The 26445-nt window shown below is 39.6% G+C and overlaps 1 protein-coding gene across 3 annotated transcripts in view; it reads right to left on the reverse strand.

Annotated features, from left to right (window-relative positions):
* The window catches only part of tsnare1 (T-SNARE Domain Containing 1), a 174162-nt gene that overhangs the window by 9083 nt on the left and 138634 nt on the right, over positions 1–26445 (reverse strand). For 2 of the 3 annotated variants that reach the window (XM_071470569.1, XM_071470567.1), the window contains exon 11: positions 23620–23729. In XM_071470569.1, the coding sequence (XP_071326670.1) occupies positions 23634–23729 (96 nt within the window). In that variant the 3' untranslated portion in view covers positions 23620–23633. Of the gene's footprint in view, positions 1–19786; positions 20001–23619; positions 23730–26445 lie in introns of those variants that run through there. The other variant, XM_071470568.1, reaches the window with a different exon arrangement.

The raw sequence follows: 26445 nt of genomic DNA on the forward strand, positions 1-26445 counted from the left end.
ATGTGCATTTTCAATGTGGGCTTAAAAAACCTGAGTGAAAACAAATTAAATTCAGAATTTTTTCAGCATTACTGAGGTAGAAAAGTTGGTGTAATGATAAAAGTACATGAAACATGTGACTGAAATCTTGCAATTTAGCTTCTGCTTCACTGAACAGTCGAAAACATCAGATGTGTGTAGAGTGATGAGGAGAACCTGTGACCTTCCTTAAATTAGTACATGAAACAAATATAAAAATCAGATTCCCATCCTGTTCTCAACATTGTTTTTCATTCTTTGAGGTTTGACTGACTCTTTTAATTACAGCATCTTGCTGTCTTCTTCTACAGTGGTTTAATGGCACCTGACTGGAGAAGTAGCGCCAACAGATGTTCATCTGGACTGCAGATAGGTTTGTCAAGCTTATATCCGGTTCAACCTTTAGTTCACTTTATTTGTTCAAGTTTGTTTGGCCAGGTTTCTGCCTTAACCCTGAGTCATTACTTTACTCTTTTTGTTATGAAGTATTCAGTTTGTAGGTAGTGACTTTATCCATCTGTATATCTTTATGTGGGACAAGGTGATGTTAGGGACAGGTGTTTAATCCTAACTCCCCATGTTTGTGAATGCAAACCCTACACTTCTTCCACTTTTAGCTGCTGTCTTGATGAATTCAGTGCAGTGTCCATTTCTACAACACTAATGCCATCACTACAGCAAGTGTCACATCAGGTGTTCCACTTCCCCGAATGATGCATTAAACTCAACTCTTCTTCCAGGATTTTCACATTAAAAGTCTTACAGCTTTCCCTTTATAGATAGGCTATTAATGTGAAAAAAATAAATTAGAAAATGTGCTATTCTAAATGAATAGTCAGTGGTAAACTGCAGGTAAAGTAAGCAACAGCTTTGACCTTGGAGTTTGGAGTTATTTGTGTAACCACCACCAAAAAAAAAGGATAAAGAGCTTCTCACACAAGCTCAATTTTATATGTATCATATTTGCATGAATCTAGAAGTCCAAATCAACTAATGCTGGGGAGAGGAAATTGGACTTAATAGAGGAGCTAAATAACGTTAGCCATCGTGACATTAGTTGCCTGAGTCTGAGGGGCATCTGCAGGGGAAAGCAGAGGACGCTGAAGAGGAACTGTGAACTAAACTGCACAGAAAACAAAGTTATGGGAACAAACAGATAGTGTCAATAACACTGTGTATCAGATTGCATCAGTATTCTCTCTTCTTTAGACTGACAGCAATCAGTGAAATTTTGCTTTCAAGATTTTTTTTTTTAAGATTAACGTTTAAAATAACCCCTGGCTGAGCCTTGCTGTCCGCTTCCTGTTTAGCAACACAACAGAAATTCTGGAGTGCAGGGACTATAGCTTTGTGCATCCTCTGGAGGACGTGGTCTTTGAAGGTGTGGCCCTTCGTAGCCATTGTAGACTGCAAAGGTCAAACCAAAATGGGTTTTTGATTTACGTCACCAGCTGTGCCTGCCCTTACTGTTGTGTCGCAAAGTGTGGCTCCAGTCGCCTAGCAACCATGACAACACATAACTTTCTTTCACAAAAACCTGAGGTTTTAAGGCCTGTGGTTTTAACAGTCGCACTGTTAGCTCTTGAACTGAGCTGAAACTGATGTGTACTATCAAATGCTGTTGTCGAATACTTTGACTTGTGTCATCTTTATTTTTTGCCCAGTCACTCAGTGCACTTGCACATTCAAACTGTTTCAGGCAGCGGAACCCCTTCAATATGTCACTCTAAGCTGTCGCAGTCCCACTGCAGTTCTCATAAGAAGGGATCCAGCTTTAAGCCTTCACTGGAGGATGACACTCATTTCACCTGTTTAGGCAATCAGTCAGCTTTGGGTAATCTCAGATCTCCTGAAAAGCTGTTGACAGTGCATGCTGGGAGCTGAGCAGGCACGCAGGCTTTGGAGTGCTTGCTTGTGTTCTGCAGCAGAGGGAAAGGTGGCATTTTGATTTGATTGGGGATTAAAGGTCATGAGGAAGTATTTAAATGCTCCTGCTCAACTTTGGGCTAATCATTCCTCCTCAGCTGTAAGTTGGAGGAGTTGGCAGCGCTCTCAGATCACCGTTGTCACAGTGTGCTGTCTCCCACTTTGCGGTGACAGAGCCTTACCCACCCAGCCAGTAATCCCCTGCAGCAAAGTTTGGAGTAAGCTGACGGCATGGAAAAAGATAAATAAGGATTTTCATTTTTTGCACCCTGTAATGAAAAATTGCATAGCACTTTCTCTCCTCGCTGCATTTATCTCTAATACAGTTTCAGATATGACCATGCTGTAATTTACCACAATGCACAAAAACGTTCCACCTTAGGTTTATAAGAGGCCAAACAAGTGAAACTTCTCAAATTTCTTTTTTTTTTTTACTTCCAGACTGAGCATACACACATTTAACATCTGCAAACCTTCCACTCTGTTTCACCAACACCAGGCTGAGTAAGTAACACATCTGAACGCACAAGAAACTTCTCCCACTTAGAGAAGAGAGATTGAGGACGTCAGTGACAAATGTCTTGCATTAACTTTGTTGTTTATTTTTCCCCCGGAAGATGTGAAATAACCCTATTAAATCAAGTAGTCACTTGCCCATTAATCTCAATGCAGCTGACTAGTCCCTCAAAGCTAATGGGGTTTAGAATTTGCATGAGGCGAGTTTACCCACAAAGCTTTGCCTAAGAGGATTGCTGTTCAGACACAGAGCTTATTGTCACACTTGTTCACAGACATGGATTAACGATACTAGGCCCAAAGAACTCCACCAACTGTGGCAGCAACTCACAATTCCCCTTCACTGGCTCAGATCTCTGTTTTAGAGGGACAGAGATTCAGACAGTCTGCAGCATGCACAGCAAAGTACCTCATTTGGTTAATACACACAAATACTTGTCCAGTGCTGGATTGTTAAGCATCCATCAAAATCATGTCCTCAAGCATACAGTGCTTGTTTAAGCTCTGAAAGTGAGGAGAAAGCCGAGTATGATGGTTGTTTGTGGACCGCTGTTTGAAACAATTCTCCGGCACTTCCCTTCGCTTTGCCTGAATATCGATTCCTCTTTCAATATTTATTTTTGTCATATCATCGCAGTGCTCCTGGATTCCTGCACTGTGTTGTCAACTTAGTTTTTTTTTTACATCATTTGAATAAGCCTCTTTCAGTGTGAGCGTGTCTGCTGTGTTTCATAGTGACTAAAGCAGCTTTAGAGGCTAAATATAACATGTATCCACTGCATTAATTCTTTAATATTTATCAGTGGGAAAAGGTGCTTGAAATGTGGCTTATATCTGCTGTTAAAATTCAGTATGAAAACAGCAAAAGAAAAAACATCAAGTTCAGACACAGCTTGGTCAACAAAGACACACACACACACACACACACACACACACACACACACAACAAACACACACACACACACAAACTGCAGCATAAATCCTTCAATGTCCCTTGGAAAAAAACGCACCTGCCCACATTGTCTTACCAGTCCACAGAGTGAATAACAATGACAGTTTAAGCAGTCACTCTCACTTGTATACAGGCTGTTATGATACAGCATCAGAATTTAAGCAGGTTCTTCCTGTGAAGTGGTGTGTTGGGGATGTGTATAACATCCTCATTGTAAACCGACTCTACTGTGGAGAAAAATGAGAAACAGCAAAGGTTTTAGACGGTAAATGGACTCAGTATTTTGTTTTCTGCTGAGCCATCGATGTGGTTTCTACACTGACTTATTTCTTCTTGGGATCAGTACAGGGCTGGAGGTGACACACAGAGGGGATGACTTTTGAGCGAGTTGCTTTTGCCCTCTTGTTGCACCTCAGATACGGAGCACCTCCCTAGTCTGTGCATCCACCTGAAAATTCCACAGAGGTCTGTGTCTAACTGCAGCCACAGTCCAGAGACGGCACCAGAGGTAACATCAGACAAAGCTCTTGCAGAGTGTCTATGGGGAGGGTTAGCAGAAGATGCAGCTGACACAGACATGTTGACAGCTTAATAAAATACCTCGCTGGTAACATGTTTACCATGTGTTGTAAGTCACTGCCTTTCAAAACAACCCACATGAATCAGACACCTTAGCTATCAGATGACGTTGTTTTGTCAGTGCATTCATGAATCGTTACAATGACTTTTACAAAATTATTTACATGAGCAATGTCTGATCTGCCACCGCTGTGATCAAGGTTTAGAAACAGAACCTACTTGGTTAGGGTGAGAAAGGCCGTGGTTCAATATATACACAGAACTTCAGTAGCTGTGTCCTGACCCTGTACTACATACAACAGGCAATTCTACACAGTCAAACACGTGTGATGATGGATGACAATCAAACTGCAGCTTTGGAAAGTTACTGCTGCTTAAACTTCACAAAGAGACATTCAGTGTTATCAGTTTTGTTTGTTTGGTTTCCAACATACACACAATTGTTTGATTTTTTTCTAGCAGTGAGTTAGCTGCTCCATTTCTTTTGTGCATTGCATTGTGGGAGAATAGTATGCATCAACTGCACACTCAAAAATCTGCTGCAGTGCAAGGGAAAACACGCTACATACTCAAAACAAGCTTAGAGAAGCAGCATGGATTCAGAACATGTTGCTTGACCTTTGGTGAAACCCAGAGGCGATGCAGTGACTACAACTCTTGAATTTAATTTTAATTTGCACTCATTGAAAATTGGGCCACCACCTTCAATTGAAGAAAAAAAAGACAAATCAAATTAATCAGTCTTATAATCAGAAGTTGTAATCTCTCTTTCCTCTCTCTCTCTCTCTGAGAAAAAACTGAAGCCGAAGGTAAAGTAAAAAGAAGAAGATGTATAAAAAAGAGAAGTGTTAAAGTGCTCAGGAACTATGGCAACAACTGGCAGATCTAGGTGTTCACTACTAATTTGATCAAAAATATAATAAAACTACAGTCTAGTATATATATAGAAATATTTTGAAATGTGTTGCTGGAATCAAATTCAAATTGAGCAAATATTTTTCATAAAACAATAATATTTTTCAGTTTCAACATTTGATATGTTGTCTTTGTTCTATTTACAATTAAATGTGGGTTTACATGATTTGCACATCATTGGATTCTGTTTTTATTTACATTTTACAGTGTCCCAACTTTTTGGGAAACGGGGTTGTATATATATATATATATATATATATATCATGTTATATTCATGAGATGAATTGTAGCAACAGCCACAGTATTAATATTTGGTCTTAAATTATGCTGTGAGAACATTGACTCTCTAAATTGGTCACTGGGGAGGAGTTTCACAGGGTGATCTAAGACCGTTTTGGACTGACAACCACAGATAATTAACAAAGTTGCTCTACTGAAGCCGTTCTGGAGGCTTGTGGTGGCCCAACCTTGAACTAAGACACTGTATTTTTTCAAGCATCTATTAAGCATCTGTTTCATACTGATATTTGTGCTCCCCTAATGAAGATTCCTTGTGATATCAGTCAAAATTTCTACTTGTTCCGATGAAATGCGAGAAGGTAGTGTGCAGATTGCTAGGAAGTTTATGTAACCCAGCTGCCCGTGTGAGTGCTACGCCTCCCCCTACACCCGAGACTCTGCGTTGTGTTAATGTTGTTGTTGGAGCTGGGTGCGACGCGAGGGACGAGTCGGACACACGGGTGGTGAGGATCGTGGCTGAGACCGCCTGGGTTATTGACTGTCGATGCTGGCGGCTTTTCATTCCTTACAAACCATAAACAGACACTGTGTGTCAGTAAAGACATAAAAAGTGATCATACAGTATTCAAAATAAAGCGCTGTACCTCTACAGGTATTAAACCTCTTAAAACAGGTTCAGTTACAAACTCAGAGCATAAGAGAAAACCAACAGGTAGGTAAATAGCTCACAGTAGCCACGGAGCTAATACAAGAAGCTAGCAGTAAATACAGCCAACATACTCCTATAAAACGGAGTTACAAAAACCTAAAACTCGTTACACACATTGTTTAAGTCGCGTAGCATATTAACTGTTTATGGTAAAGATATTAGACTACGATGTGAAGAGCTACTTACCTTACAAACCATAAACAGACACTGTGGCAAAATGGCGGCCACGCAGCGCCAAAGTAAATAAAACACGGTGCCCGGTAGGGGACAAACAGCAACAATCGTGCAACACCTAAGTGCAAAAACAATGTACCAGCGCCATCTACTGACATGTTTAGGTAACTGCCTTACATTTACTAAGCACATTTCTCCAACCAAGGGAATGAACTTAGGGAGGACAATTTTATCCCCACTACTAGATCTGTGAATAACACAACTGTTGTTGTTCATTCTAACACTTCTGTATTATGGACTATAATATGAATATTATAGCCTCCTGTGGCCGCAAACAGCGCTTTAGAGTATAGCCTTGTTAAACATTAATGTATTATCTTCAAATTAATTAAGATATCTTTGTATGATAACTCTAAGCATGAGGCCAGTGGTATCTCATGTCGATGGTATTTCAGTGCTTGTGTTCCTCTAAATTAAGACCACAAGTCCAATAAAATCTGTTCTCTAATAATACTTCCCTTTACTGCTTAAAAAGGAGACCAGTGATGTGCTATTTATCACACAGAGTAATTGGTCAAACAAAGCACTTTTTCACCTGAGTGGAACATTTGCTTCATAGGAAGCAGATTGTTCTCGTTTGATGTCATAAGATAGCTAAGAAAAATGTTCAGTGGCACACAGTGCTTTTCTGAGGCCGTATATTGACATTTCTTTCATTTTTTAGCAGTGGCTTCACAGGCTCTTCAGCTGCTAAATGCTGCACTGTGTTCACCACTTAGTATTTAGCTGTGTGTGCTGGTTGTTTGGTGCAGAGCTGTTTGGCATTGCTGGACCCAGGCTGATGAGTGCTAACATCAGCCTGCTAACATGCTCATGATGACACTGTCAACAATCCAGTGTTTAGCTAACATTCACTTATTAGCACAAAACACAAAGTATATCTGAGGCTAATGGAAATGTCAGTCAAGAGATCAGAATATTCATTACATTTCATCTTGAGAGGAACATGAATGCCTGAACCAAATTTCTTTGTGACCAATCTAATAGTTGATGTATTTTACTCTGAACAAAAAGTAATGAAAGCTCAGGGGATCACCAAAGTCCAAAGGATTCTTTCCCTAGGGTCTAAAAAATCATGGCAAAGCATCTGGCAGTCGTTGACATATTTCTGTGTAGCCCAAAGTGGACTCATCGTTATCCCCTACAGCTACACTGTCATAACAAATGCATCTTTCCATCCATTTCTGTGAAGTGAATATTTGAGGTTGGACACATCGATGCGATCAGTTGGTGGTGCTATTCCAGTAGGTTCCATTACAGAGTAAGTGAATGCAATTAAAAAGAGCTCAATTCAAACAAATAAAAACAATGTGGACAAAGTGATAAAAACATGACATTAATGTTTTTTGCATGCATTATTTTTATGAAGTCTGTGGTCTCCTCATTAACTTACAGCCTCACCAATAAGTTAGGTGAGCCTTTCTGTAGCCTGAGATGCAATCCCAGGTCAAAGCACGTCTATGAAATGTTGCTGCTGCTCGTTAAGCTTAGTGCCAGGGGCACACAAAATAATTGAAAGCAACTCTGATGAGTACATCAACATTTTTTGTTGGACAGTCAGAGGACAGTGTTTACAGAGTTTTTAGTGTGGAAATTGACAAGAAACTATAAAAGTGAGGAGAACAAAAAGAGGATTTTGAAGAGCGAGCAGGACACTTCTGTCCATCCTCAGTGGAACTTACATCCATAGTATTTGTGATTAGTCTAAAGCATCTGAGAGGGATTTAAGGTCTTTTCATATAAGAAAGTTTCAAGTTTGCCTGACTGTATTTCAAGGAGGTTTTCTTATATAACAGCAGTTTAGTATAAACAGTCATTTCTGTCTTCTGAAAATATAGTGGGTTTTTTTGTGCATGCTGGAGTTAAATCAAAGATGTTCTCCTCCAAATACTATTTTGTATTGTCTGGCATTTAAAAATACCTCTTTCAAGAAGTGATGCAGCTATCTCTGGGAGGGCATCTTTGAAAAGGCTTAAAGGCTTTAGGGGTCATGTCACCCAAATCACAGAAAACAAACATATTTCCCACTTACTATGAGCAGTGTGCAGCCATGCAGATACTTTGGATGTTGTTGTGGTTAAACCAATTAAAAATGACATTTGGAAAAGCATCAGGTCTATACAGAAACAATGTATCTGGTACTCTGGGGGGCACAACTGTTGCTTCTAACTGCTTATTGTACTAAACAAGGCAACAGATTAGTATATTGGTTCATTTTTGGCATTGTGTCACTTCAAATACTAACTGCACATATTGCCAAACACATTCCAGTTCCTTTCATCTATTGATCAGCTCTTTGGTATTTTCCATGGTTAGTAAAGATGATTTATTACTACATTGATAAGTTGGGTAACTCTCACCACCTGTTAACACGAATTGTCACTCCTACCAAGCAGAAGGAGTCAGGTCAGCCATATACTGTAGATGAGAGGGGGTGTCACAACAATCAAAGTCTTTTCACCTCAGATGAAGATGTTTCCTTTCTGTTCCGGTCTCAAGTTGAAATCTGTTCCCTTTTCAAATAGTGTTTTCCTCTAAGAATTTGGTTCCCTTTACCACATAGACACCAACACAATTAAAGTTCCCATATTTTTCACTTTTACAGTTTTTTATTTGAAGTGTTGATATCCATAAGAAGATGTATTTGTAGTTTAAAGAAGCAAAAACCATCTCAAAGCATCTCCTCTCTCAGGCTTCTCTCTGGAGATCTAGTAACAACAGGTCAGTGAGAAAATCAGAAGAGAGGATCTGAGCCTCTCTCCTGAGTGGCTGAATGTTTTGTGGGTGATTGAATAAAAATATAGCAGATTGAGTGCTTTGTTGTGACATCACAAATTTATTTACATCCTGACGGCCCGTTTTAAGGCTCAGTTTCTGAATACAGGCTGTGTGCATTTCTCTGTGGACTAAGAGCTTTGATACTTTCACAGTATTAATATAGAACTAGACCTGCTTTATAATCAAAAAAAGACATGGAAAGCTCACTTTGTGCATTATGGGACCTTTAAATGTACAGGCATCTTGTGGCGGTAGCTGACACCACTGTTCTGCTCGGAGTCACAGATCAGCGTTTCCTCTGAAACGCCTCAGCAGTTAAATTCCATTTTGATTAATGGCTACAATTTTCAGACCTTTGATTCAGAAGCCAGTTATGTAAGTCTTAATATATACTGTATACATAATAATGGTCTTTTATGAGTCTCTTTTGGCCCAGTCATGTCTATAATAGCTGGGGTTAGGACTGGAATGACTCAGAAATGGAGGATTGCAGGAAATTTTTATCTTGTAACTATCAATAAGTGAAGGAAAATAGCAAAATCCACTTACCAACTTACTTATGGCTGATTATTTTAACCCTTACATGGTAGAAAGCCTTGTTTTTTTTAACTGCTGTGGCTTATAGTAAGCAGGAAACCTGACTTCCAGCAACCCCAACACAAATGACAAGTATAGATTTAGCACATGGCACTGACATGCATACAGAGAAATCCCCAAATGACTCTGTGAACAAGATGTGAGGGCAGTGGCAGTATCATAATTCGTATAGGAATAAGTGTCAGGGTGCAGTTATTGCATTATTTAGAGTGCCATAAAGAGTCTGGCTATTGATTTGAGAGCAGAAGCAGCTCCCCAGTTATTTCTGTCATCGTCACCATCATTAAACTGATGTATGGCACTTGCTTTTCTCCTTTCTGCTTCTCCTGCTTCTGTTCTCCATCACTCTCTCACTCACTCTTTTATGCACTCGGGCTGTCTCTTCCGGAAAAAAAACAGAACACACTTGTTGCCATTAACAGCTTTTTCAACTGTATGTGTTCCCCTGTATCCCTTTCATGCTAATTCAGTATAGTATGGTCAATGGACTGCACTTATATAGAGCTTTTCTAGTTTTACCAACCACTCAAAACGCTTTAACAATGGAAGAAACATCCACCCATTGATACACAGATTCATGCAGCGCTTTTCTACCATACACACACATTCACACACCAGTGATACATCAGGGGCAAGTTGGGGTTCAGTATCTTGCCCAAGGACACTTTGAAATGCAGACTGGAGAAGCCAGGAATTAAACCAATAAGTGGACGACCCACTCTATCTCCTGAACCACAACCACCCAAAGTATGTGGTCACCTTTACTATTGAACAGCTTCCTGTTGACATGTTGTCAAACAATAAGACCAAGTATCTATATCAGGGCTAGCAGTTCTTTGAGGCTGTAAACATGATGCTTTTAGGTAAATTCCATTACAATGATGATGCTAATATGCTCATATTTAGCGAGTATACTGTACTATTCACTTGATAAAAGAGGGTTTAGACCCAGTAATACTTTCAGAATTTTAATGGGTTTCACACTTAAATATGATAACATGATTTGTGTAATGTATATATAGTGGTCCAAAAGTCTGAGATCACTTTCCCATTCAAGAGAATGGGATATACATACAGTATATACTGTGTATTTTTCTGGATGTTATTTAAATTTACATGACTCAACGTCTCAGAGCTTCTGAAATTAAATCAGAGCAAACAAACAATTTGAGATATTAAAAACAAGGAACCACTGAATCTTTTTGTTGAACTAAAATTAATCTAAATGTTTGACTCATCCAGCAAACAAACTAACTCATCACATTCTTCATACAATAGAAATCAAATATTACTCCAAAACTTTGTCCGAACACTGCTGCAGAAATTCCCACTAATGTGTTGCATTTGCAAGTTGCTTTGCTTGTCTGGTTCTGTTCCTCTAATGTTGTGGCTCATTATCTTGCTGTAGGATGTAGCTCTGACCAATCGGTCTGTCTTCCTTTGCTGCTTGTCTTCTTGTCACCATTCTGACAGCAGTGTACAGTCCTACGTCCTGCAGTACAGTATTGTCCTTATATGCATCAGAGGGTGTGGTAACACAGTTTATTCCAACACTGTCTTTGTACAGAGGATTTATAAGCCATCAGCTTGCAGGAATTGTTCACATTCAATTTCCAGGCTTCATTTTCTTCCATTGCTGCAGGAAAGCTGCAATTTAATTGTAATGTAATTAAAAGAAATGTCTTAATCCCTGACAAAGACCTGTTTTCTATGAAATTTTCTACAGTTTTTGTTGACCTAAAGGTCATTTAAGGTTATTCTGTGGAGCTTACATTTAAATAGAAACTAGAAAAATGGGGGTGTTATAAAAACCTTTTTTTCGCCTCAACACTACTGTATACTCTCTCTCTCGGTGCAAAGTTTAAGAAGTGGGTCAATCTGCAAAAGGAAGTAAATTTGTCTGATCGTACCTTAGACCTGCAATAAGAGTTTTTTGGCACTCACATATCATCCTCTTTAAGCTGATATGGAGAACCTGCTCTCAACCAACTCTTGAGAAAAATATTCTGCTCTGTAGCTGATAAATGCTCCACTGTGTTCACTATGGTTAAATTGGGAGCTGAGTGACTTCTTTGCTAAAACAGCACTATGAGAGTGGTGAGGGTGAACCACAACAGTAAAGTTGTGAGACAAACACTTAAACAATGAGCTGAAACTTAACTTTGCAAATTCTGTTGATAATTTGGCTGACAGATGAACCACAGAAACACTCTAACTACTCAATCTGTCTGCACGTATTCTCAGACAGGCTGTAATATTAGCTTTTAGGAAAACAGGCGGAGTCCTCAGAGTTCACAGCTACTCAGAAATAGAATTTTAGTTGTCTGCCTCCATGACTCAGGATAGTTTTAGATTACATCCCTGTTTATCCAGAGTTATATAAAATAATAACCAACCAAATGTTTTGTGAGGTCACACTGACCCTGACATTTGACCACCAATATCTAATCAGTTTGTCCTTGAGTCATAGCGGACATTTGTGCAAATTTTGAAGGGATTCCTAAGGCATCACATAGCGATCACAAGGCTAAAACCATGTTTTGTGAGTTCACCATGACCTTGACCTTTGACCTTTGACTACCAAAATCGAATCACTTCATCCTTGAGACCAAGTGGACATTTCTGCCAAATTTGAAGAAGTTCCTTCAAGGCATTGCTCAGATAGCTAGGTCAAAACCATGTTTTGTGAGGTCACCACAACCCTGACTTTTGACCTTTGACCACTAAAATCTAATAATTTCGTCCTTGAGTCCAGGTGAATGTTTGTGCCAAATCTGAAGAAGTTCCATTAAGATATTACTATCACTATCACTATCACAATCAAGATATCACGATATCACTAATATATCGTGTCCACGAGAATGGGATGGACGGACGGACGGACAACCCTCCGGCCCTGGCTGTCGCTGGTGCAGAGGCACAAAAACTACCATAGAAGAGACACAAAAATCACTGCTCACTTGAAGAGTGTTTGGTGGTGCTGGGTCATGTGGGGCATGTTAACTAGAGCCCCTTTTCCACTGGTCAAAAACGCCGCTAACACCTACCAACATCCGGCTTTTGTCGGCAACAGAAATCGGCATTCAGACCCAGGTCAAATGACTCTGCAGTAGACATGGTTATTTATCGGCTCTGGCTCAGAATGGCTCCGATCTGCATTGATATAAACACAATACCCAGCTGAACCCTCTAATTTTCATACCTGTGTGGCTGTAGCATCTATCGGAGCACAGTCGCTGTAGACAGACCTGTCAGCAGCCCAGCACAGTGTCGTTAAACCACAAACACCGTGGCTACTCTGCTCACAGGGGTGAAAGAGTGAGAGCATTTCAAAATAAGTTTTGAAAACACACAATCACCGATCAAAGCATCTCAAGCAGACACCCTGACACTTTTACAGGAGCACTGACCTGGGGATGAGATGTGACAGATCTGTTTTAACAGTTTGCATGGTGGCTAACAGCTCACTCTCTTTCCACTGTCTCTGTGTGTGTGCTCTGTAACTGTAAATGTGTGTCCTCAGTCTGAACAGACAGGCAAACCTGCATTTAATTTTGGTGGAAAAAGGGTATAAGTGAAGCATGCTCTTCTGTGTCCTTTTACTACTTTATTTTGTCATGAGAGTGTTGATTGGTTAGACAGACTCTTCTTCAATCAACTCCTGCAGCTGCGGTCAAAAAGTCTTTTTTGCTGAGGAAGGTACCTAATTGTGTGAAATGACCTGGAAATAAGTGGCAGTGGCAATAAGAGCTTGTTGAATTCTCCAGATCATGAGGAAAGGAGCTTCCTATCTTATAACCTTTAGCATAGGAAACACTGGACTTTCCTTTACAAAAGGAAAGAAGAAAATGCGTCCCACATTTCCTTGCAACATTTAAAGCAACGTACCTTCATAGTTTCACCTCAGCAGACCCACGTAAATGTAGACACAACAGAGCACCTGTATGTTTGTGATTAGATTTCTGTCATCATGAAGAGCAAGCATATTGAATTTGTAGTTAACAATATCATCATCATTACAGAATACTACATGCAGAAATGCTGTGTGACTAAATCCCCTTCCATTGTGGAATGCATAGAAAATGAATTTTCTCTACTTAACGAATGTATAAAAATGTCACTATTCTAATCTTCCTGTTTATATGTTGATGTTGACCTCATTGGTTGGCACCAAATAAAGGCAGCATGTTATATCACAGCTATTTCTTTTGATCAAGGTTTCATTACCACTGATTTATGATTTGTTACCTTACATGACTTTTTGATAAACTGCATGTCCTTCAGTTGTGGTCATATTTGGTCTCCTAGGTGACCAAGTCCTTGTTGTATAAATCTCGACTCTTCAGATAAATTTCCAGCCTCCTCTGAGGTTTTTGAATTTCAAAAATGATAGCTTTGTTTGTGAGTGAACTCTCCTAAACCCTGTACTGCCTCTGTGTTTACCTCACAGGTTGTACATTTGCTCCCTCTTTTCACTCTCTTTGATTTTCTTTAACTCTGTTTTTATTCTTCACCTTTTTTATTCTTCAGACCAGTCAAACTTCCTTTGGCTTCAAAGAACCGTATCAGTAATTCGACATTGATATGGATACTGACGGACAGCCTTGAGAAAAATGGTTGAAGGGGATACAAATGTGCACTGAGCGATGAAGTGGTCAGTCACTCATTGTAATAAATTCTCCACGGAGATTATGGATGTCACGATGACATCCATCATGTTAAATAATGAATAAGAGGGGGAACACCAGGTCAATCATTTTAACTAGCAGCCACTAAAAGGAGGTCTGTGCAGTTGGCTACGAGGACCTTCTCAACAGAACAAAAACACCATTACTCCAAAAATACACAAACAGATAAACATGCTGTGGCTTCGGGGAGCCTGCATTTCTGCTTAATCTGTGCAATCTATGTTAAAAAAAAATCTATGTTAGTAAGAATGGATTTAACATAAGATAAAAGAAAAAGAGAAAAGAGGAAGAATAAAAGAACACAAGAAACTTTGCAGAAAATGACAAAGCACAAAAGTTTAAGGCTGAATTAATAAATATGTCCTAATAACAATAGATTAAATAATGTCACAGGGGTCACTCAGCTTGTTGTAATTTTCCTGGGTGGGGTACAGGCACTGAGGGCTTCCAGCAACGTTGCAGAATATAAATACTGAATGTAAATGATTTCCCATTTTTCTTACACAAAAAAAAAAAAAAACACTGTCAAAAAACACTTGACTGCTTACATCTCTAATACTGTGGTAACGGCAGTACTACAGCCAGATGTGAACAGGAAGAAGATGAATAAAGTCAGAGCTCTAACTAGCACAATGTGACCCACTATGTACTGATAACACAAATATTAGACCTGGTTTAATACTTTACTACACTTTCTTTAAAGAGACACATAGAGTGGCCAAAGGTTTCTGCCTCTTTGAAGATAAGCTAAGTAATAATACATTTATTTGCTCATTTTAAATGTTTAAAAGTAATTTATTACCACGGCTGACTCTGTATTAGGAATTGTAGCTGGTGGGGTGTAACACAGACAGTACACCTATTGGCCTGCCACTGTGACCTTCCCAGCACCAAACAGCAGACAGACACGGTTACAGAGCCAGGTATTTTCCTCAGGAGCTGGTGGAGATCAAAAAAAGAGCCAAAAGGAGAATGAATATTGGAACTGATTTGTCAGGTGACACAAACACAATTCCAAATAAATGATAATGTTGCTCTATATCTGCTAGATGTGCAAATTCTCAATTGCTTGGTAACACATCAGATGTGCCCCTGAGTGGCCAAAAACAACAAGTAGAGTAATAATTCTATTTTGAGCTCAACTGTGGTTTGTATGTCAGTGTGTTTTTAGGTCTGAAAACATTTTTTAGCCTCACTCTTTGTCAAGTTAGGCTGACATACTGTATTTATATGGAGGAGGAATGAAACTCGATGGTAAGTGTCAATACAAAAATCTGGAAGACCAATAGTAGTCACTCCTGGTAAATCTGCTAGCAAAAAAAAAAAAAAGAAGTACTGTTTAAGTTTCCCAGAGGCGATGCATATTACTGCAAATATATGCTCACATCTGAAACACATGGTGCATGCCAGATGAGGAGCGGAACATTTCTAAACTTGTAGTCATCTCACTGCAATGTTTGGAGGCTGTGGTTTCTGCCAGAGGAGGTGTTACTAAGTACCGGCTGATGCAGTGCCCCAGCATTTGTCCACATTTACTGGTCTACTTATTTATATATTTGTTAAGCAAATAAAAAGTAACTGTGGATGATGTTGGCTAACACAATCTCCAAAACACCAAGGATGACTACAGTTTTGCACACACAGATACTCACAGGTAATTGTGCATGGCCCAGAATCAGAAGAGGTTTGTGGCAGACAGCTGCTGAGATGGCATGGAAGGAAATATATATATATATATATATATATATATATATATATATATACGTAGTCACTACTATCATCACCTTCAAATTGTTCAGAGGGATCTGTTTGTCTTCCACCTGCTGCCCCTGCCATCTAGACTGCTATGAGATCTTTCACTGTTGTTATGTAAAAAAAAAAAAAAAACAGTTATACAATGGTCTCCCTTTATTATAGTAAAATAAAAAGCCATGTCTGTCAATCCTGTCTCTTCCTTCCTCCTTATAGCTCTGATATGCAACCTCAGCTGTGAGACCTCAGATAGACAGGTGTGTGCCTTTCCAAATCACATCCAATCAGCTGAATTCACCACAGGTAGACTCCGATCAGGCGGGGCATTATCTCAGAGATGATCAAGAGAAATGGAAGACTCCTGAGCTGAATTTCAAGAGTCACGGCAAAAGATCTGAAGACTTATTTCAATGTGATTCTTTATGGGGTACTGTGTGTAGATTGATAAGGGAAGAAATTAATTTAAACAATTGTACGTAAAATTATGTAGAAAAATTTAATTTTTGCATACAAAAACATATGGGTGGGGGCGGCCCGATGGAAGAGTGGTTAGGGCACGTACCACATGAGTGGATGCTCTTAGCAGGCGAGTGCCGGTTCGACTCCCGATTGGCCCGACTCTTTCCTGCACGTTAGGTTGAATGGTGACTCTAAATTGCCCGTAGGTGTGTGAGTGAGTGTGCATGTGGTTGTTTGTCTCTATATGTCAGCCCTGTGGCAGACTGGTGTCCTGTCCAGGGTGTACCCCGCCCTCACCCAATGCTGGGATGGCTCCAGCTCCACAAGAGGGCAGTAAATTATATGATGAATGCAAATGTCTTTGCATCTGATCCTTGATGGGACAGACACAGGACTGCATTGACAGAGGATGGTTTTTACTGTTATACTTGCAACTGTTTCAGAGGGTATTTTAGGGAACACACTATAAACATTATTAACATTTTTATGTGTGCCAACATGAGTTTAATAGAGGGAGACATATTGGTTTACACATTTCTGCTGCTAAAATTACATAGATAATAATGAAATGCTTGGACAGTCATGCAGTAAAATTTAAGTATTTCTGCAGCACCAAAATGTTTGATGGAGCTGAGGCTGTTCATCTGGATCTTAAGTAAAGAAATATCCAGATGAGCATATGCACAAACTTGTTGACTTTGCCAGGATTATGACTGGGCTGCTGAGGAAATAAATCCAGTGGCTGCTAAGCTCACATAGTGGGTTATAATATTATTTCCCTCCAGTGGGAATGAAGTTAGTTAGTTATTCTCTCTCTCTTTCTCTCTCTCTCTCACACACACACACACAAATCCTTGTTTAAAGATATCTGTGGGGACCCGTCATTGACGTAATGCATTTCTTATAGCCCGTTACCCTAACTTAACCAACACAACAGAATGCCTAAACCCAACCTCTAACCCTAACCATAACCCAATTATAACCCTAGAAGTCTTACCCTTCAAACAGCATTTTGATCCTGACAAAGCTGTCAGACCCCACAAGTGTAGTTAAACAAGCACACACAGTGACTGCTAATCCTGCCTCTTACGCTAAAACAGAGATTTTGGTCTATTTTCCATAAACATGAACAGCTACTCATGTGAGATTTGAATGAATAAAAAGAGTGAGATGTCTGCTGAAAATTCAAAGCTACCACCATCATAAATGTTTAAATATAATGTTTCTGTTACACCTCTGGACAATAAAATGTAAGAATTAGGTTAGAATGACAGGGGAGAATCAGAAGCTGGAAGCAGATATTCAGCAGACAGCATGGCTTTCTTTAAATTTCAAAAACAAAACAAGATGACAAACTTGCACAAAACCAATACTGCAGTAAATTCAAAATAACAAAATCCTACAGTCTCATGTAGGATGTGCTAGGCACTGAGGTGCTTTAGGTTAAAGGGCCATATTTTACACTTTTCCTGTGTTTTATTTGAAGTGTTGATCTCCATCAGAAGATATATTTGTTTTAAGAACCAAAACCCATCTCAGTGTAGTTTTACATCTCCTCTCTCAGGCTTCTCTCTGGAGCTCTAGTAACAACAGATTGGTGAACCTGAGGCTCTGAGCCTCTCTTCTGATTGGCTGACTATTTTCTGAGTGATCCAATAAAAATATGGCAGATTTCAGATAAACGATGAAAAAATCCTGCAAGGTTGGATGGTGGGTCCAGGTGGGCGGGGCTTGGGGCATGGCTGAGGGCAGTGACTGCTTTGTGGAGGGGGAGCGAAGAGGTGAAATGCTGCCACCTATGAATGTACATTTTACTTTTAATGTACAGCTCTGAATACAGGCTGTGTGCAATTCTCTGTGGACTGAGCACTTTAATATGCTTTTTGTAACATATGCAAATATATTTTACTCTTAACCAAAAAGACACTTCCCCACCGTTACAGCCAGCATGTGCCCACTGTGTCTCACACTCAGTTCTTTTCCCTGCTCTATTATCCTTATGTGCCAATCTGTCTGTGCCTGACCAGCTCATGTCTCTGAAGCTTGAAAATCACTTGAATATATGTGAATATATGTAAATGCCTGCAGTTATTGTCTTGCAGCAATTGACTTCATGATATAGTGGTTTCCCTTCACAAATTATTCTGTTTATATTGTCAGACAATATTAAAAGTGAGAAATTTGATCATGGGTCACACTATGAATACTGTGTTTACCAGCAGTTAGAACCAAGATGCTGAGCTTATTTTACCATCATGACACTGTCTCACAGAATAAACAAATGTTGTGTTAATGACAGCAGTCATGATGCGGGATCAGCTGTACAGACATTTAACATTGATCAAACAGGGACCAAGGTGTGTGATAAAAACAACATGCACCTATGGACCTGTAGTCATTAGTTTGTCTGCTGCTTTTTGACAGAACAGGTGAACATCAATAAAGCTTTCTTTGAACATGTGCAAACAGTACAACAGTCATTAATGGTTTCCCCAGTGGTCCTGTTTCTTTTTTTAGCTCTGAGACTTTCTCGCTGTGGTAACTGGTGGTGTCTAGCCATTTGATTGTCAACCACTGACTGCTGAGCCTCAACATGGGCCAGTCGCCACGGGAGCATCGATTCAGCCGGCTGTTTTATGAATAGAGCGCTTTGTTCCACAGGATTTCCATTTTCCTCCCCCCAGAGGAAAATAGGTGATGATCAATACTTTATGCAAGCAGAGACATCTTGTATTGAACATCAAGTGAGAGAAAAAAAAAAAAAAAAAAAAAAAAACATTTACCAAGAAAGCCATAAAAAACAGATCAGGCTAAAATGTGTTAGGTGCTGTTTCAGTGTCATATGGCAGCTTTGTTAAAACTTGCAGCAATGCGGAGGAGGGTAAATCCAACTGATGTAAAATAAACTATAATACATTTATGCAGATTCTCCCTTAAGAGATAAAATTCTACACTTTTTTGGGGTGAATTCAAAATATCTGATAAACAAGTTCTGGCCTGGGATCACCCTTCTCTTTGTTTATCTTCTTTACTGACTGTAATTAAAAGTAAGAAATCCAACCAGATGACAGCAGGTAGTCAACAGACGAATGATCACCAGACATTGATAAATTACTGTATACTTTTTCTGTCACATGAGGGAATAAATAGTGATGTGTAGTGGATTTTTTTTCTTTCAAATCAGTATTTATCGACATTAATATATTTGATGCTATTAATGGGGAAGGAAATGCACTCAGCGTGTTTGTTAGACTTCAAAGATACGCACTGGGAGTGCATATGAAATCAACAGGGCACCTTTTCATTTGAAGTTCAAGAGGAACATTCAGTTTAGGATTGAACCCTCGATAAATCATTTCTTATGGTTCTAAACATTTATTCTTGAATCAATAACATGATACCCTCTGCAATCAACATGGTATGTTTATGAATTCAAATCATTTTTATTTGTATAGTGGCAAATCATAATATACATTATCTCAAGGAAATTTTCAGGGTAAGGTCAAGACCTTACTTTGTTACAGAGAAAAACCCAACAGTTCCCAGAATGAGCAGCACTTTGCGACAGGGGGGAGGAAAAACCCCCTTTTAACAGGAAGAAACCTCCAGCAGAACCAGGCTCAGGACTGGTGGTGATCTGTCTCGACCAGTTGGGTTGAGAAAGGGGGGGTGGAGTGGGGGAAAGAAAGAGAGGGAGAAGACAAAGAGAGAAAGAGCGAGACTGAAACAGCTGTGTATACTGTTGATTGATGACTGCAACAGTAAAAATAATAATAGTAATACCGATAGTTAATTGTGTTATCGTATATACTGTTGATTGTTAATTAGGCTAATGTAAGGCTCTGCGGCACAGTGTTCTGCTCTTCCACTCTCCTCCATGTATTCAGCATAAAGCTGAGGCAGTGCTGTTGTTTCTGACCTGGGTTTTATACCTGGAGTCAGCCACTTTCGCTGGCTTTTGAAGCCTTTGTCGTTCTGCATACTAGCATGGTGGGATGGTAACATTACCTTTACAAATGGTGGAAAAGGTTTGTTATGTTTTCTGTCTTTGTTTGCCTGCATCTCTGCACAAATACCACTCTGCTGTTTGTCCAGCTTTAGAAATCATCAGTATTGTGTGATGTGATTTTACAGATAGGCAAGCAGAATCGAGCAGCCACCGTAAGCGGGCAGTAAATTACATGATGAATGCAGACAGACATCAGATCCTTTATGTGACTGAAGGCTGTTCTGAGATCTGATGTACGGAGAGATATCGCCTCAACTTTAGTACTGTTGTAATCAGTGGTGTAGTGTACTTTGTTTTAGTGGGTATACTGTGGATGTGTTGAGTGTCTGGCACAACCAGCACTATTATAAATTAGGTTGTGCTTAAAGGTGCATCTTAATCTTCATCGCCAAATCTAAATGGATGGATGGAATATTAGCGTGATCAATTTGCAGATTACCTATATTGGTTATTGTATAATATAGGCTAACATAGACTATAATGTTGACTACAATTGGCAATATACAGTATAATCAGTTAAACAAAAGGCTGTACCATTTCCACCTCAGTGGAAGTCTGGGGTATATGGAGTTGAATGATTCCACTCACACTCTGCAGTCTGCTCTTTAGCTGCTATGGGTATATAGGTAACACCTGCAGCTGCTGTTTCGGATCAGACATCCATCCATGGGGGATTGAAAGAGTAAGTGTCACCAGGGACAGAGGTGAGTCATGGATGGTCTGTCTCCCATTCAGCCCTTTATTTCCACAGCCTGTTTCCTTATTCTGATAGCCACAGTGAGAGGGAGACAGGACAGCCAGGGAGAGAGAGGGGATGACATGCAGCAAAAGGCCACAGGATGGATTCAAACCCGCACTGATGAGGTTTGAACAAAGCTCTAATGATATTTCCTCTACTTTGTGAGCCACTACGACATCATACTGTAAATCCTAAGTGTAGAGGGAAACAACTGACACTAACGTGTTTTTCCTCACAGCACACAGAGTTCGTCAGTCAACTGCTAATAGATGATCTTTTCATTTGACATTACATGATTCACAGCATCCGTTTTTTTTTTTTTTTTTTTTTTTTTTATATAAACAAATTGTTGAAGTGCAAGTTCTGAAACAAAACCATATGGTTACGTATCCTTGGGCATTTTTAAGTGGTTTTACTGGAATTTTGGAGTTCTCTTAGTGGGTATTTGGCGTATACCTGCGTATCACGTAGATTACACCACTGATAGTAATCATTGTCATGTCATGTCTATTTTTAGCTATAACTGAGTAAGCACTGCTTGCCTTGCTTGCCCTGATGGCACATCACTGGTGGGTTCCTTGTTTTTGCCCTGCATGAGTCATAATCCAACTGCTGTGGCCCCATAAGGTGAGTGTGCAGAGGGCTGATCCAAATGTAGAACAGACACATTTATTGCAAATTACTCATAAGTTCGCCAATTACTTGACGTACATGAAGCGTACATGATTTTCCTTTTGTGGTGACCTTAACCTTACTTTGGGCAGTTTACCATTTACCGTTGCACCATTCAAGGTTTTTCATGACACCTCCAGAGGGCTCAACAGTTACATCTGGCATCCGCAGTGGGTCCCCCTCAGCTTTTAGCCCTTCCTATAGTTTGATGGTCACCTTACAGCCCAGATCGGCTCCTTTCTCTTCAGTCAAGGCCAAATGGTACCATGCTCTGCAGCATCTGACAACGACCTTGTGGCTTGCCATAAAGCCCACCCTCAAACTCCCATCTCTTTCAATAGCACAGTGGTTGATATGGTTGTGTCTCCATGCAGAGTGGCCTTTGGAATTACAGGTTTTTCAGCCAGTAAGGATGTGACATAGATCCTTGCAAGTGAGTATGTAGTGCTCCGGGTTTCCTCCATTTGTCCTGTTTGACCCGTGGAACTGCCCTTGTACTCATTGCCTCCTCTAGCTGGTGGCCCTGATCAACTACCAAGTTTCACCAATTGGCTGATGTTGTTAACCTCTAACCCTAACCCAAGTGGGAAGACTCATAAATAGACCAAAACCACTTCTCCCGTGTTGCACCTGACCTACAGTGTCTCTGTGCCTGTGAGCATGTTGTTCTTGCTCTTACAGCCTCAGATGGGATACACTTTACCCCAGATGTCAGTGTGGCAGCAGTTGCTTGTATCTCACCTTCTTGAGACTTATGTCCAGCCTCACCTTGGTGCACTTGTATTCTTCTGTGAGACTGGAGACAGGCAGTTCTAGTGCACCTTTCCCATCACATCCAATACTGCTGAGGCAATGTGGAAGTCCAAGACACCTCTTTATGTAGGAAAGAGGTGTCTGTAAGAAATCTTTTCAGTTTCTTAACTTTGGTGATTGGAATGTCATAGACCATTACAGGACACATCAGACGTGGAAGCAACAGCACAATTTGGATTGTGGGTTGAGGTCAGTAAACCTTCAACTGGGGCTGCTCGATTAGGGAAAAAATCATAATCATTCTTTGCTGTTTATTGCTGTTGAATGTCCTGATGACCTGGTTCTCTGATTAGTTTCTCCTGACATATATTGTTCAGCCAGTAATTCATGCAGCAACTGTGCTTGCCAGAGTGATGTTGTAAGCAAAATGTTTGGTGTGTACTTGGTGTGCATTGAACAGCCAAGATAATAAAACAGAAACAGAATTTAAGGTAATTGAAATGTGCAAAAACTGGACACCCTGCACTTAATGAATGTTTCCACTGACAGACACAGATATTAGACTACTTGGGCAGACAGTAAGGTAGCCATATATCATTTCAGACACATTTGGAACTCATCTGACTCAAGCACATCTGATGGAACCAGTACGCTCCTATTTTAAACAATCCAGCTGTTGGGCAGCGATTGGATTAAAAGATACTACACCAAAACTGGAAATTATTCTACAACACTTTTGATAATTAATCATTTAAGTTCATTATAATGTGCCAGCTTCTGAAATGTGAAAAGTGGATTTTTTTTAAAAAACAAAATGACTCATCTCAGGCTGAGGCAAACTGAGATATCATGTTTCACTATTTTCTGACATTTTTTAGACTAAACAATAAAGTGATGATAATGGAGAACAATCACTACTTGCAGCCCTACATCACAGAATGTGTGATTTATTGTATGTTTGTTGTGTAGAATGAAGTTTTAAAATCTATGTGTGGTGTCTAAACTGCTATATTTCCTGGAACTGACACAGTCAGATGTCTCGGACAGGGGTGGCAGTGTTGTATTGTGGATGATGGATCTTACCACAGTGTCCAGTCTTATTTTCTTGCTGAAACAGCAATGATGATGGTGAGGATGGTGAGGACGATGGCTCCGGCCACCAGGAGGTAGCACTTCCTCTTCCTCAGCTGCCTCTGTGGGGGCAAAGGATTCAGTATGTGGGTGGAGTATAATCATTAGACGGTTCCCTGTTGGACATTTCACACATTCTGCTGTGTGCTTCAAAAGGAAACCTACATCTTAGAAAGGACCAGACAGTATTAATCATGGTGTTCACAATTTTTGCATAACTGGTTTGTCATTAAATAATCATATTTGTGTGTTTTTCAGCTCTCTGTTTACAGGAGACAGCAGTGATTCCTCAGAAAGCTAAAATATTCGGCTCTAAACCTCCATTTCTGCATAGCCTACATGAAATTAGCAGCCCTGTGAATACCAACCTCCAGTTTAATAACCACACAGCCACAACAGCCCAACTGCCCCGTTACTGCCCTCTCATTGTTTTTGAAATAATTCAGTGCAACAACACAGCACATGTTTACATCCACTCACAAAGAAACAGAACAGGTATCTTTAAAGTGAACGTGAAAGAACAAGGAAAGTGGCATTTCAGCAGGATGAGATTAACTCAGCGGTAAAGGAGCTGGAAGATTTAAGGTCATACTGAGAAATACAGATAAACTGAAGGAATGGGATGACTGTCAAAAGAAATTCCAGTGGTCGCTTACACTTCCTGTTGTGGAAGTGCTGTGCAGTCATCACTGTGATGGCTCTGCTGCATGTTATATGCGTTTGTGTGATGGCACACATGCATGACTAAGAGGAGGGGCTGGAAGGCACCCAGATGCAATCTTCTTCTTCTCCTGAACTTATTCATTCAGCCCATGCAAGGCTGTTTAGTGGGTGTCATTGCTAACATTTAAAAGTTAAAATTGAGGAGAAAAAAAAAGAAAAAAGAAAAAGAAACAGAGATAAAATGGTGTCATTTGCAGGTTTATCACCTTATTATGAAGCATTGGATCCTCTTCAAGTGGCTCATTAATCTATCATCATTTCAAAGAGACTAGTTTAGTTAAGTTTGGGTATTTTCAAAAACATACCATGAATGTGAGAATAAGCTCGAAGATGCTTTTGGCAAACAAGACTAAGAACTGTTAACAGCCTTATTTGTAACTCTATGACTGTCATAACACAGACAGACTGCAGATTGTTATACTCATTTTTTTGTTTTTCTATCAATTTGCAGACTTTTATGGGTAATTAGGTTTATTTTAAGTTGTACATTATAAGCTACATGTTAATTAATTAATTTTTTAAAATATGTGAGAATCAGAATTTTACTTCATACGTTGTATTTTTAAAAACTTTACTAACTACATTTTACAAAAAATTACCAGTTATACACTGTACATGCACATATGTTTTTTCACTGAAATTTTGTAATAATACATGTTTTTGAATTTACAGTATATTCTATGTGTTCTTTAAGTGTTTTGGGATTTATAAACAATATAAATGCAATGGATTCTGATATCATTTGTCCATTTATGCACTGATCCTTAGTAAATATAAAAATAATATATCAAAATTATTGTTAATTGCTTTGCGAGTAATTTCTATTTTTTTTTTTTTTATTTGTTCGTTTAAAACTCATGTTACCATTATACCATTGTAGAGAATTGGTTCTCATGAGTTGTCACAGTGAGTCTGTACTGAGGGATGAAGCTTAAATCAAAAACTGCTTGATTACAGAATATAAAACTCAGAAACATGTAAAACCTCACAATTTCATAGTCACTTGCATTCAGTCAGTTTTTTCCCGTTTAAGTGCTTACAGCCCTCAAATGGTTTTCAGAATTATTTTCTGTTTAACTTCTAATATTGCCTGTGGTGTAATTTAGATAAATGCTTCAAACATTCCTCCACACAGTGCATGAGCTTTATTCATTCATGTCAATTACTTGCCATGTTTTTTTTTTTGTTTTTTTTTGAAAGGAAAAACTGTAGACTGTGGTAAGCAAAAATATTAAAGTAAATAGAGTGAAGAGCAGGAGTTAGGGAATATTTATATATTTCCTTGTCTCCCCAGGCGGTGACAATGTTTTGGAGCACAGAATCTATGTTGTTCTGAAACGCTTTTTCTCCCGTTTTTTTCCAGCCTGTTTTCTGCTACAAAGGCAGCGAGAGCAGCGGCGTTAGACCAGAGCCGAGGCTGGAGTCTTTAAATCCTGACGCGCTTCAAAGCACGGAGAGAGCAATTCATCTTCTTATCTGAGACTCAAAACAGGCTTTCTGTGTGGAAGAGAGAGGGAGAGAGGGAGTGGGGGAGAGGGAGGAAAAAAAATGCTGTCGAGTAATTTTCCGTTTAAACGTTCCACTCCACAACAATTTGCATAAGCAGCCCTGCGTCTGTGATAAGAAGATTGGTAATTTTCAAAGGCTCTGTGGGGATTGAGAATTAAAAGCCTTTCTCCGCTATCTCCCCTCTTGCAGCTGGCCACCACAGATTCCCCAGCTTCTCGCACACATTTCCTCCTAAACTACGCCTTATAAACTTTCTCTGCCATCCTCTCCTTCTCCCTGCTCGCTCTGACAGTGCTGAGTCGTTCCCCCTCTCTATATACTGTATTCCCTCCCTCCCTCTCTCATCCATACTCCAAAATTCTTTCTCTATTCCTGCTGCTCAGTCATCCCAGCACCGCTGTTATTTGGGGAGAACAAGAAAATAAATAAGGTAGAGGGGGAACAAAAAAAGGCTTAGTATAACAAAGGAAGTGTTGCAGTATTTTTAAACCAGAATTTTCCAGATTGCAGGACAGGCTGAGAGGCGGGACAGAGAGACTTGCAGAG

Source organism: Trachinotus anak, unplaced genomic scaffold (assembly GCF_046630095.1).
Source record: "Trachinotus anak isolate AG129_WGS33_773 ecotype Australia unplaced genomic scaffold, CSIRO_AGI_Tana_v1 ptg000032l, whole genome shotgun sequence".
NCBI classification, from domain to species: domain Eukaryota; kingdom Metazoa; phylum Chordata; class Actinopteri; order Carangiformes; family Carangidae; genus Trachinotus; species Trachinotus anak.